The 13,593-nt window shown below is 35.7% G+C and overlaps 1 protein-coding gene across 1 annotated transcript in view; it reads left to right on the forward strand.

Moving 5' to 3' along the window:
• The window catches only part of TMEM132C (transmembrane protein 132C), a 525,373-nt gene that overhangs the window by 192,282 nt on the left and 319,498 nt on the right, over positions 1-13,593 (forward strand). Inside the window, exon 2 of the mRNA XM_074299414.1 lies at positions 2,354-3,242. Coding sequence (XP_074155515.1) covers positions 2,354-3,242 — 889 coding nt within the window. The remainder of the gene's footprint in view (positions 1-2,353; positions 3,243-13,593) is intronic.

A 13,593-nucleotide genomic window follows, 5' to 3' on the forward strand; every position in this document is an offset into this window, starting at 1 on the left:
ACTTGAGTAGTAAGTGTCAGAACCAAGGATCCCCAAACACGGGTCCTCTTATTCTAAATATAGTGAGTGTTTTGTATGCTTGGTGGGTTGATTTGGTTCTTTTTCTATCCTAATTTCCCTTCCCCTTTTTCCTTAACTGTTTTTGCATGCTACATTTTGCTAAAGTGTAGCAAAACAATCCACATTAACTGATGCATATGGTTGCCATTCCTATTATTTTATTTTAAATGTAGTGGGGAATTTCAGTGCATTTCAAATTAGGACAAAAGTCTTAGATACTCAAAAATATGTCCCACTATCGATTATAATGAAATTTTTCGATTGGATGATCTCCAAGGACCTTTCTTATTCTATAAGTCTCAGAAACCATGGGAGATTGATGCCATTTCTTTGACTGTGAGACCTTACATTGCCATGAAATGTTCACTTTTAGTGAACTGGCTTGACCAGGACTTTGAAATTCATGGATTCAAAGTATGATAATTCTCCTCTACCTCTGAATAAAGAGGGTTATATGAGAGGGAAAACAAAAGATATGTTAGAGTACTCGGAACTGAAAAAATCCAATTCCCCAATTAGAAATTCTTTGGATAAACAATTGCAAAATAATGATGATGATGATGATGATGATGATGATGATGATGATGATGATGATGAAGAAAATCAGATAGTAATTATAAACAACTTTTATATTTGTAATGTGCCTTGTATATGCTATATTTGATCATTATAACAACCCTGGAAGGTAGCCACTATTATAATCCCTATTTAATAGATGACAAGAAAAATTAAGTGAATTGCCCAGGATCACACAACTAGTAACTATCAGGAGGTATGATTTGAATTCAGTTCTTCCGGATATTATATTTAAGTCTAGTATTTTACCCAATGCACAATCTACCTAGCTGCAAAAGATATTAGATTACTATTGGGATCCATCACTGAAAATTTAAAATGTAGAAATAAAATTAATAGAACTTCAGTCAGGACTATCAACAGAGAACCACAGGCAATAGGACTTTAGACAGGAACAGTATGAGAAGGGAGTCTACAACAGTTTCACAAGAGGTAGGTATCATTATAGGGATGTTTCAAGGTTAGCAGATTTTAGAAGATGAAAGATATGGGAACCTGAAGAAGGGGACGTGACTAAGACCTAGAGACTGTCTTGCTACAATAATCTGTAATATTTAATACCCTTTAGAACATATTACCTTGTATTGTAGGAAGAGTGTTGGATTGGAAATCAAGAAATCAGATCCAGCCACTGATACTAGCCATGTGGTCCTGGGCAAGCGACTTAACCCAAGATTCAGTTTCCTCATCTATAAAAAGAGAAACTTGAACTAGAGGGTCTCTAAGGTCCCTTCCAGAATTAACTCTATTATAACCTGTGATATTTCAGAAGACTTTTTCAATAAGTAATAGCCAACATTTACACGAAGCTTTAAAATTTGCTGAGTACTTTACAAATAGTATGTCATTTTGTACTCACAACACTACTGAAAAGTAAGTACTGTGATTATCTTTTTTTCACAGAGAGGAACATCAGTTGAGTGACTTGCTGATGGGAGAGGGAAGGAAAGGGAAAGAGAACAAAGATGTATACAGTGCTTATTCTGTGCCAAATACTGAAATAAGTGCTGTTTTTTTGTTTTTGTTTTTGTTTTTTTGTTTGTTTTTTGTTTGTTTTTTTGTTCTTTTGTCTTAGGCAATGGGGTTAAGTGACCTGTCCAAGGTCCTACTGCTAGTAAGTGTAGGAGGTCAGATTTGAATTCTGGTCCTCTACCTAGAAGCCTAAGTACTTTTTACTAATATTATCTAATTTAGTTCCTCAAAGTTAAACAGCTGTTAAGTGTTTGAGGCCATATTTGAATTCAGGTCTTTAACACTCCAAATATAGTACTCTGTCCACTGCACTGTATAGCTTTTTCTAAAAAACAACTGTTCTTTTTTCCTTATTTCCTACTCTAGATTAATAGAAATAAAACCAGAAACAGATTGCAAAAGAACCAAAGATTCAAAATGCATCAAGTGAATATATTTTTCATTCTTTAAGCACTTAGAAATTATATTAATACAAATATTGCTTTATTTTTAAATATACTGTGCCTGGGAAATAATCAGTATTTTTTGAGGGGAAGGAAGGAAGCAATAGGGGTTAAGTGACAATCAGTATTTCTTCACGGGGTCATGTATTGCCATTCACTGAGTAATCCCAGAACAAGATGTAATAGTCCGAACTATATATCAAGCTCAGTATTTTCATTCCGTATGTGTCAATTATTTGTTAACCTAAGTTTCTCGAGAACATATTAATCATTCTTTCTTTGTCTTTCTTCCTTTTTTTTAGTGATAGAGGGCCGAGGGGTCACGGACAATGGACCAAGATTTTCCTCGTTACCAACATATCTACCTGTGAATTATCATATTCTCAGTACTGAGACATCATTTTTCCTTAAAGAAACCCATCAGGATTTTATGAGGAATTCCAGTTTGCAGTCCAGAGTTGAGTCATTCTTTACATACAAAGCCAAGAAGCCTCCTGTGTTGAATGCTAGCTATGGGCCTTTTTCTGTAGAAAAGGTTGTACCCCAGGAACTAATGATGACTTCAAATTTTTTAGGATCTAATGACAAGTTTACTTTTAACTGGAAACTTAAAACATACATCATGAGCGATAAGATCTACTTGAACCGACCCAAAGTCCAGATTCTGTTCTACATTGTGGGTCGAGACTGGGATGACTATAGTTCTGAAGAGAGACTTCCCTGCCTTCGTGTATTTGCCTTCAGGGAAACCAGAGAGGTAAGGGGCAGCTGCCGCCTGGCAGGTGATCTTGGCCTGTGTGTTGCAGAATTGGAGCTGTTATCCAGTTGGTTCAACCCTCCCATAGTGGCTGCTGGGCGTAAAAAGGCTGTGGGTCAATCAGAAGGAAATTCTGTGGAATTATATTACACAATTCAACCGGGAGATGAGAAAGGAGAGTGCACGACTGGGGATATAAGGAAAGGCAATGCCATTCGCCCAGGGAAGGACGGATTGGATGAAACCATGTCCCACTTGCAAAGGATTGGGACTGTTAGCCTCTATCAGGCCCAGGAGAATTTTCAGCTCAGTGAATTACGGCTGGACAGCAATGTGGTCATCTGGCTGCCATCAAAGCCTGTCAAACAAGGAGAGATTGTCAATGCATATGTGACTGTCGCCAATAATTCCACCATTGACCTATTCATCTTGAGGTATGTGCTTTGGGGCAGCTGGGTAGCAAATATTAATCTGACTCAGAGTGCCTGGTGTTTTATTTGTGCTGTACAAATGCAAGAATAGATTATCCTCCTTCAAACACCTTATTGAAATGGTGGAAAAAAGAGAAATCCTCTCTCTCCATCTCTCCTTCCCTCCCCTCTCACTCCTTTGTCTCTCTCTCTCTCTCTCCCATACATAACTTTAGGAAAACATTGAGAAGAAAAAATGTCTACAAATGTTATTAATTAGTTGAAAACCAGAATAGTTTATAAAGGACCTGGTTCCTTTCTTCCAGAAGTTTATACTCTATACTCTATGTTTGTGTACTTATAATTTGGAACTCCTAGGGAGGAAACTTCTAGAGATTGAGATCTTTATCTATTCAGACAGTTGCCTGGGACACTGAGAGGCCAGGGGAGGTATCCAGGGTCTCCCCTGGAGGATCTACCACAAATAGGACTCAAATACAGAGCATCTGATTTCAAAAGGCAGCCTCTGACTTCCATGATCTTCCTCCTTCACTTCTCATTACCAGATTTTTTTGCAAGAGGTATATTCTTAGATATCAACCAAAGAAGGAGAGGAGCATGGTTGTTCTTTGGGTCACTTGGCCTCCAGAGTTGAGTTGCTAATGGAATGATTGTGCTTTTTTCAAAAAGCCTAAGGGAAAATAATATCTATTTTGACTGTGTGTGTAAGTATGTTTTGCATATGTAATATATATATATATATATGGATATAATATTCCCTCTAAAGAAGAATTGACAGCTGGGAAATTATCTTTGCTTATTTAAAGTCCCCAGAATAGCCCATGACCCTTAATCACTGCTGACTTGGTCAGGTAAGAGTCAGGTTTATTAGGATTGCCCTTCCCATCTGTTTAAAAACTCGAGGATATCAGACCTTTAAAAGGTTGTCCAAGGCATCTGTTCCTTCATACTCCAAGAGAGCCGATGACATACTGGAAATGTCATTGTCCTGGTCATCAGGGAACTTGAAATATAGCCTTAGTACTACCAGGGAGTAGCCATATTATCTTGGATGAGTCTTTCCTTTTCTATGAACTTCTGTTCCTTGTTAACTTGAGGATCTATCTAGCTCCTAACTCTGAACTTACTCTCCCCTTTATAATTTTCTAGTCATCTTACACAATACTCCTTTCCAAATACTCTCCATTCCAAGAAAATAGACTGACTTTGTATTACTTATTCCTTTCAATAAGTTTGAGATTTTTTTTTCATTTCTACTTAGTTAATAGCTCCCCTCATGAGTTTATACTCACTAAACCCAACCAACATGATATGTGGAAAGGAACTCAATCTTGGTGTGTGATTAGAAGCCTGGGAACAAATGAACAAACACATAAATGGATGGATGAATGGATGGATGGATGAAAAATTCTTTATTAAACATTTATTACAAGTCATAATCATGATAAGTATGTGGGGTACAATACCCAAAACAAAGATGATTAAGAGCTGAAAGATGAGCAACCATGTAGCCCCATGAATTTGTAGATTGGAAAAAAAAGAGACCAAGAGGAAGAATTATAAAAGAACAATACTGCTGTCAAATATAATATGTCCAAATACTGGCAAGTTTAGGACCACTGAGTAATTGGAATCTATAATTACATGGATTGATGGAGCAAAGTACTAACAAATCAACAATAAATATATAAGTGAATTAATGATCCATTAAACCTACCAAGCCCAAGTTTCTGAGATGTTCACAAGAGAAATCTGCACATTAGATGTCAGGAAAGTAAGTAGATTAGTTTTCAAAGATTAGCATCAATGATGATGATGATAGCTAATATATATATATATGTATATATATACATATATATATATGAATGTATATGTAGATTAAGTGATTTGCTCAGAGTCACACAACTAATAAATGTCCAAAGCCAGAGTTGGACTCTATACACAGTTCTCTAGTTTCTGTAACATTCAGGTACTAGAAACTTCAGGCATACTATTTTGATTAAGAAGAAATTTTCTTTTTTATTTTTTACTCTTAAGAGATTTTTGAGCATAGAAAATGATGACATTAAATTTGACATGAATTGTAAGGGCCATTCAAATGAAATGATATTCTTGGGAATATGGAGTTCTAAAAACTATGCTTCTAGTCTCTTGAGTCCTCCCCTATCTTTCCAATAACTAGATGAAAGTCCTTGGGAGGAAATGTTTGACTAGTTTGATACATCTCTTGGATATGTCACGTATTTTGTTTCTTCCATCACTGACTTTAAATTTGAGACAGATTTCCCTAGTGCTAAGTAACAGTTATTCTTTAGAAGCTCTGAAAGAAAAGAAAAATTCCCCTAAAGGTTTGTGTAAATAAAAATGTTTCTACCTGAGAATGCTAAGAATTGGATTTAATAAGAAGGAAACAAATGATCTTCTAGGCAGCCATTCCTAGCTTGGAGATGAAAGAGATTCATAATAAAAGGAGATAATTTTTCATATCCTAGATACTTAGAAATTTCAAAAACAAAACAAAACTCATAGTCTTGCTTTGATTTCCAATATGGCTGACTGGACATTCTTAGCCAAATGGAATCACTGACTTAGAAGAGATTGTTCATTTCTTCATGTTATAGAAATGTTAAATTCATCTGTGACTCAGGGAATCTGAAAGGGAAATAACACTCTTTAGGACAGATAGATCATTAGAAAAACTATGACATCACTCTGGAAAGTTTACTGGAAATCAAGATGCCCAAAATCTCTACATTTTTCTTATGGTATTTTTTTCAACCCACAAAATAAACCCTTTATGTACAAATTCAGTTAACTTTAACAAACATTTATCAACTTATATTAGTGACAAATAGATTTATTGGTGATTGAAGAGGAAATATGGTATTGAGAAGTAGATCTCAAACTTTTCTATAGTGGTAGAACCCTTCAGTTTAAATAAACTTTTGGTATTACACTTATATTAAAATGCTTAACATTATTATTTAATGACTATTAACAAGATCATAGGGTTTATTTTAAAATTACGTATTCCAAGATTCCTTGAAGAAGAGTTTAAAGAACTAAAGAATTTCAACAGTAACTATGTTTATAGATGGGATGGCTTCAAGCATGAAAAAAGGCATCAAAATGTCTTAAAAGGCAAGATGAGATTGGAGAATGACAAGTAGTCTTTGTTGAGAGTGTATGCGAAGGCATATTCATGCAAAAAAAAGGCTGAGAGGTTATGTTGTGTCAAGAAGACTTTGAATGTCAAGATTAATTTAATTCTGTAGTAATAGGGAGACCTTTCTAGGCTTTTTAGCAGGGAATGAGATGATCCCATTTTTATTTACTTTAGGAAGATTGCTTAGGAGTGGTGAGAGAAAATAGTATGAGTATCATGAAAGGCAATATAGTTTAATGAAAGGAGTCTACTTTGCAATAGGAAAGATGGATTCCATTCTTACTTCTGATAGCTACTAACTAACAAGCTGTGTAATCCTAGGCAAGTCACTTCTCAATAACTCAGGCAAATCTCCAAGATTATCTTTCAATCGTGGCAATGCTTGGCACTTGCATTTATAGATAAAATGTACTCATTGAGATTTCCCTGGACTGAATAAATTCAGCTTCTCGTCCCCACAGCAAAAATTATGCATATTATATGAAATAACTTATAGTAAAGTTTATCATTGCCTCCTTCTAAAAAAAAGTTGATTCTATATTCACATTCCTCATGGATAGGCAGCCTCATACCAGTGGATGCTGGTAATTTCTAAGGCCTTTTTGGAGGTTAATTTTTTTGATAATCAGGATGCTCACAAAATCTCTCTCCCAAGGTCAAAATTTGCCTGGTAATCTCTAGGCTCTTTTTTTGATCATGACATTCAGGTATTCCAATAATTTTTAAATCACTTTTCCGTTTCCAGTTTAGTTGTTTTTTTTCCAATGATATAGTTCACATTTTCTTCATTTTTCTTCATTCTTTGAAATGCTTTTTAGCTTTTAGTTGCCCAATTCTAATTTTAAGGAATATTTTAATGAGGCTGTGTGCCTCTTTTCTATTTTGACTTATTCTACTTTTGAAATAGTTTCTTCAGTGATTTTTGTGCCTTTTATAACATTGTTAATATCTTTTTTAAAGTTTTCTTATAATACTCCTATTTATTTTCTCAATTTTTCCTCTACCATTCTTATCCTTTTTTTCTCTAACATTTTTCATAAATTCTTGTTGGACTTAGATTCAGTTAGAATTTTTTTGATGCTTTGTTTATAGCTCTTTTCATATTGTTGTCTCCTTTTGAGTCTTGCTATTTCCTCCATCATAGTAACTTTTTATGGTCAATTTTTTAATTGTGGTCTGCACATTTTCCAGTCTATTTCTTGACTTTGAATTTTATGTTAAAGCTCCATGAGGGGTGGGGAAAAGCGTCAAGCTTTTTCCTACTGTTGTTTCAAAGGCTTGTTATGGGAATCTGCAAGTTTTTGGTGCTTCCAAGGTGATGTGATCCAGGGAGAGGTGTGATTGCTGCTCTTCTGGCTCACAGTGTGGTCTTTACCCATGAGGTCCCCTGCAGCCACAAGTACCAGTGTTCTTTTTGCCTTGAAACTGAAATTAGGATCCCTGCTTCCTTGTGATCAACCACCAGATCTCCTCTCCATTCTGGAACTGCCACCCAGAAATGCAAATGCACTCAAATATTGCCTATCACTGATAGCTGTACCAATGACTGCAAAGAGTGCCCTATAATCTCTTTCTGAGAAGGTTTCCAACTCCCTATTGTCTCTGGTCTGAGATCTCCCAGAACTGCTGCTATTGTTGCCACCATGAGTGTGGAATCTGGACAGATTTCCACCCCAATATCACAACTTTTCCTGATAACTTCCCAAGTTTTCTTCAGCCAGAAACAGAGATGTTCCTCTGATCTTTTATTAGCGCTGTCATTCCAAAATTTATTTTAAATTGTTTTGAGGGGAAGATTGAGAGAGTTCATCTGGGTTGCCTCTAATCTGCCATCTTGGCTTAGCCCCTGACACTGTTATTTTTTGAGTAACATAATGGCCTAATCAGATATGTGTATTAAAAAGATTCTTGTCTAAACTGATGGAAGAATAAATTGGAGACTGGAAAAATCAAAGGAAGCAAAATCAGTTAGAAGCTATTATAATAGTACAGGTGAGAGATTGATGAGAGCCTGAATTAGGATGGTATCAATGTAAGTGGAGAGAAGATAATGAATGAAGGAGAGGTTCTAGAGGAAAATAGGATGATATTTGGCTACTGATTGATATATGGGGAGAGATATGAAGGAATGATTATGATACTCAAAAAATCACTTAACCTCTACTTTCTTCATCTATAAAATGAAGGGTATGGACCACAGCTTTTTAAACTTTTTCAATTCATACCTCTTTTTACCTGAGAAATTTTTATATAATCCTGAGATATAAAGGTATATAAAATAGGTATATAAATCAAGCATTAACTTATAGTAAATCATAATGACCTGACCCCCATATTCATTTATGAGACCCTATATGGGGTCACTACTCACAGTTTAAGAAGCTTTGTTTTAGACCATGTGGCTTCTGATGTCCTCTTTAATTCTAGATACATAATTTTAAGCCACTTGAAACATGAAGGTCTCAGTTTCCTTATCTATTCAATAGGGGATTAGACTGGGTGATCTCTAAAATCTAATCTCTGATCAGTGATTAAATCCAGAGAGACTATGGGGATGGATGAGGGTATCATCAAAAGAAACAGAGACTCTGGGAAGAAGGACTGATAGGTTCTACTGGGAAGATGAGAAGTTGGGTTTTGGATAGGTTGACATTGTGGGGCAGGCAGGATCATCATTTAGAAACGCAGAACTGGATTTCATTGGAGAGATGAATGTTTCCAAATTTAGATTTGAATGTCCTCTGTATAAGGGCTTGAATGGAGGCTGTGGGAGAAGAAGAAAGAATAAAAGAGATCCCAATATCTTTGGTTTCCTTCTATGACACTGCCCTCTCCCACTTTCCCCTCTACTTGTCTGTTTAATTTTTCTTAAATTTCTTCCCTAGTGCATCTTTAATTTTTCTCCCTAAATGTATTTCTCACTCCATATCACCTTTAGTGAGTGCTTCTCCTTATATTATACTGGATCTAATTTTTTAAAGATTTTCAATTGCAAATTTAATTCAATAAGAGTATGATAGAGTTGAACCTAGATCTTAGAACAGTAGAGAAAAGAATAGGGCAAAGTTCTAAGTGGGAATATCAATTCACACAGGGGATGGATACCTTCGAGTAGAGATCTGTGGGACTTACAATTGCTTTATCCTATATGATCCAAGAAGACATTACCTGAATCCCAACTACTACATATAGCATTTGATACAGACAAGATGTAGGTCCTAGGCAATGTTTCCTGTATAACAGTCCTAAATTTGAAAATTCAGTACTACCAACATTCTAGACAAAAAAAATAGAGGTTTCTGGAGAATGGTAACTCTCTTGGAGAGAAGGAAATTACATGTATGGCCATGAGGGCTGAAGAAGCAGCAAAGGAGTAAGCTCTGAAACATAAAGGTATACTGTGACCTCCACCACTGTTGTGAGTTACTTGGACAGTATAAAGTCAGTGGGAAGGGAGTCACCAAATTCCTTTTTCCTGAGGGAGTACAAGTCACACCATCAGGATGGTATCAGGATAAATTGGATTTACTAAAGAACCTTATTGTCCTGTAAAGTCCTTTCCAGAAGAAGTCCAAAGGTATGAGCTTGTATAAAATAGCTAAAACTCTAAGGAAATATGGGGCTCCCCCCAAAAAGAGACTATTTTTTATGATTTATGTGACTTTGGAGTGTTGTTTTCATTTTCTGTGCTGTGAGATAAGAGCAGTTCTGTACTTGATATATGTTTTGTTATCTGAAATGATTGTATAGGAGCCAGTTGCCCACAAGGAGACGATCAATATAGCATCATGTGTTTCTTTCTGGAATTCAAATCCTATCATTCTATTTCCTAGCATTATGAACACAGGCAAGTCACAAGCTCTCTGAGACTTAATTTGCTCTTCTATAAAATGAGATGTTTGGATTAGAAAAACTTTGGTTTTAAATATTGCATAATATGACTTGTAGAAACCTAAAATATATACAATATACTGACATTCTACAGAGATACCTCTGGAGAGAAGCCCAATGTGTCACAGAATTATGATTTGAGAGAAGGCATCTCCAAGAGTGAAGCTAGTCTTCATAAACCAATAGCTTATGGTACGCTAGCTAGGACTTCTGAAACTTTTCTCACTCAAGAGTCTTTTTAACCTGGGAAATTTTTACGTAACCCTGTGTAGAAAGCCAGAACTCTGGAGAAGTATACTTGAAACAAGGGGTATATAAGAACTGAGTCTGACTGAAGTCAGACTGGCAGACTACTGGAGGGGACTGGGTCAGACTATGACAGATACAGACTCTGTAAGAGACAATAAAGATTTTGAACTTTATTCTTGTCCAGTCTCGTGGTATCTATCCTGCTGAGACCAAAGCCCTTCCAAAGGAGCTCTAGAAAGCTAGCCCAAACATTACAACCCTGGTTATACAGGTATGTAAAATAGGTATATAAATCAAGCATTTGTTGATAATGAATCATAATTTCTCAACCTCCCACATTCAGTTACAGGACCTCATGTGGGATCACAATGCACAGTTTAAGAGGTTTTGCTCTAGACTGCAGGTCAAATATGCTACCCAGTAATCTAAGAACTAAAGAAAACACTTGTATCAATTTGCTAGCTTTCCATCAAAAAATAAAACAAAACAAAAAAGTACTTCAACTTCTCATTTGAACTAAGACTAAATAATTTTAAGCAAATTTCTTTTAAAAGCTAGCATGTTGTTTTATAAACAGTCATTGTTTAATTTCAAGTAGTGACTTTCTACTTAATAAAGATTTATTGTTTCTACCATGTATCAGATACTATGCTAAGTGCTAGTGATATGAGAGGCAAAAGATAGCCCTTGTCCTTAAGAAATTTACAGTCTAACAGGGAAGACAACAAGAAAACAAGTACAGAGAGAGACACACACACAAACACATATATACACAGATTTAATATATACAAAAATATATATGCACATGCATATATGTATAAAACATATTTATGCATATGTATGTGTACATATATGTATAAAAACTGCATACTATGTGCACATCACATATTTTAATATAGATAGCTGTTAGGATTACCAGGTGAGAACTCAGGTTGTCACTGTCCAGACAACCTGAGTTCTCACCTTGTCACTGTCCAGACAACCTGAGTTCTCACCTGGTAATCCTAACAGATAGCTATATATACATGTGTGTGAGTATCTGTGTGTATAGGTTATGTATACATTTATGTATATTTGTGTGTGGTAGATAGATGGATAGATAGATAGATAGATAGATAGATAGATAGATAGATAGATAGATAGATAGATAGATAGATGGATGGATGTAGACTTTCTGTAGAAAGTAAGGTTTTAGTTGGAATTTAAAACAAAGTCAGGGAAGTCAGTAGTCAGAGCAAAGACAAACAAGTGCTAATGTGCAAAGATAGAAGAAAAAAATCCATCAAACTTTTTTTCTCCCACCAGAAAAGAGTTTGCCCTCCATAATTGCTAGTTCTTTCATTTTCAATTTGGCATAAATATGCCATATCAAAAAAGGGACCACAGGAGAGATTCTGCCATTTGCATGCTCATCATCAGGGAGGGGAGATCCTTAAAACACAATCAAGTTTTCTTTAACTGTGAATTTGGAACTAATTCAGAAATAGAAGAAACTCATTTTCTCACCCTCTGCCTAAAATTCATTTCACCATTGAAATTTTGTGAGGGAGGAATTCTTTTCTTTTTTTTTTTTTTTCAGCCTGTATTTAAAAACTATTCTCCAATAAAGAGCAAAAGGACCGATTTTCTTTTTACTCAGAATACATAGAGGAATGGTGTGTGTACAGTGTCTCATTTTAACCTTCTCTCTTCCATCTCCACACAACACACCTGTGTTGCCTGGCAGCATGTTGCCTGTTAAATATCAGAAAGTAATTTCACCATTATGGAGAAACAGCAAACCATTAAATCATCTCCATCAGTGCTGAGAGAATAGGCAGTTAGAGGGCTTTGGACCTGAATGCTGCTTCCTTTATTTTTCATTCTTTGACCTCTTTTAAAGTCCCCAGGATCACAGCTTACTCTATAATTTGATAATTTAATAATGGCAGTTACTCTCAGGGAAGAAGTCTTAAAGAGTGGGCATGATACCTCATGGTGTAGGATCTAGATTGGACCTAGTTTCAAATCCCTTCTAAAGCACTTTATATATGTGTGATATTGAGTATGTGAATTTACTCCCCTAGATCTTAGTTTATTCATCTGTTAAACGAGAGATTTGGATTCAAAGGCCCTTGCTACCTTGAATTTTCTATGGAAGCATCCCCATTTCATAGTACCTAACATTTACATGTGTTTTTAAGGTTTCCAAGACTTAGCACAATGTCTAGCGTGCAGTAAGCATGCTTTTTAATTGACTTTCAAAGTACTTTACATATATTATCTCTTGTCATCCATTCATATGATTTTATGGGATTCTCACAACTCTAAGAGATAATTGTTATTTTACACTGATTTTTGCTTATGTAGAAATTTAGACCTAGAAAGTGACTTGTGTTACATGGTTACTGTCTAAGGCAAGATTTGAATTTGAGACATCCTGACTTCTAGATCAATGCTCTGTGCAGTAGGGAAGACTTCCTTACCTAGGTTTTCCAAACCCACAATGAATTTTTAAGCTTCTTTTCTATAAGAAAAGACAATTCACTTGTCTTCAACCAAAAAAACCCCCACAGAATCCCAAAGTCAGAAGGGCCACTTACCATAGCCTAACCATTTCCAACAATCATCACATCATGCCTTTCCTTGAAGACCTTCTTGAATATCATTTCTCCAGTTATAATTTCAATTGCCACAAAGTTGATGCTTAAATTGAGTCTGATCCCTATGAACTTCCACTCCTTATTCTAATTCAGTTCTATGGAGCCAAGCAAAAATCCATTTTTCCAGGCTCAGAAAGGCTCTGTAAGAAGTTTTGCTAGTACTGAGAGCCAGCAGGTCTTGACTAAGATCATTGGGAGATTTATTTAAGCTAATATGATATTTTCTAGCTGATCTAGCTGTCCTTCGTTGGACACTCTTCATGGCTGAGCGCTAAACTGCTTAGATGGCATGTTGGTTATTTTGATGGTGAAGAAATATGCAGTGCTTTTCCCTTCATACATCAATTAGGACAATGGGTGCAGACTCTTGCCTTTAGTTTATTAAATAGTAGGTAAATCACCTGCT

This window comes from Sminthopsis crassicaudata, chromosome 1, assembly GCF_048593235.1.
Source record: "Sminthopsis crassicaudata isolate SCR6 chromosome 1, ASM4859323v1, whole genome shotgun sequence".
Classification (NCBI taxonomy): domain Eukaryota; kingdom Metazoa; phylum Chordata; class Mammalia; order Dasyuromorphia; family Dasyuridae; genus Sminthopsis; species Sminthopsis crassicaudata.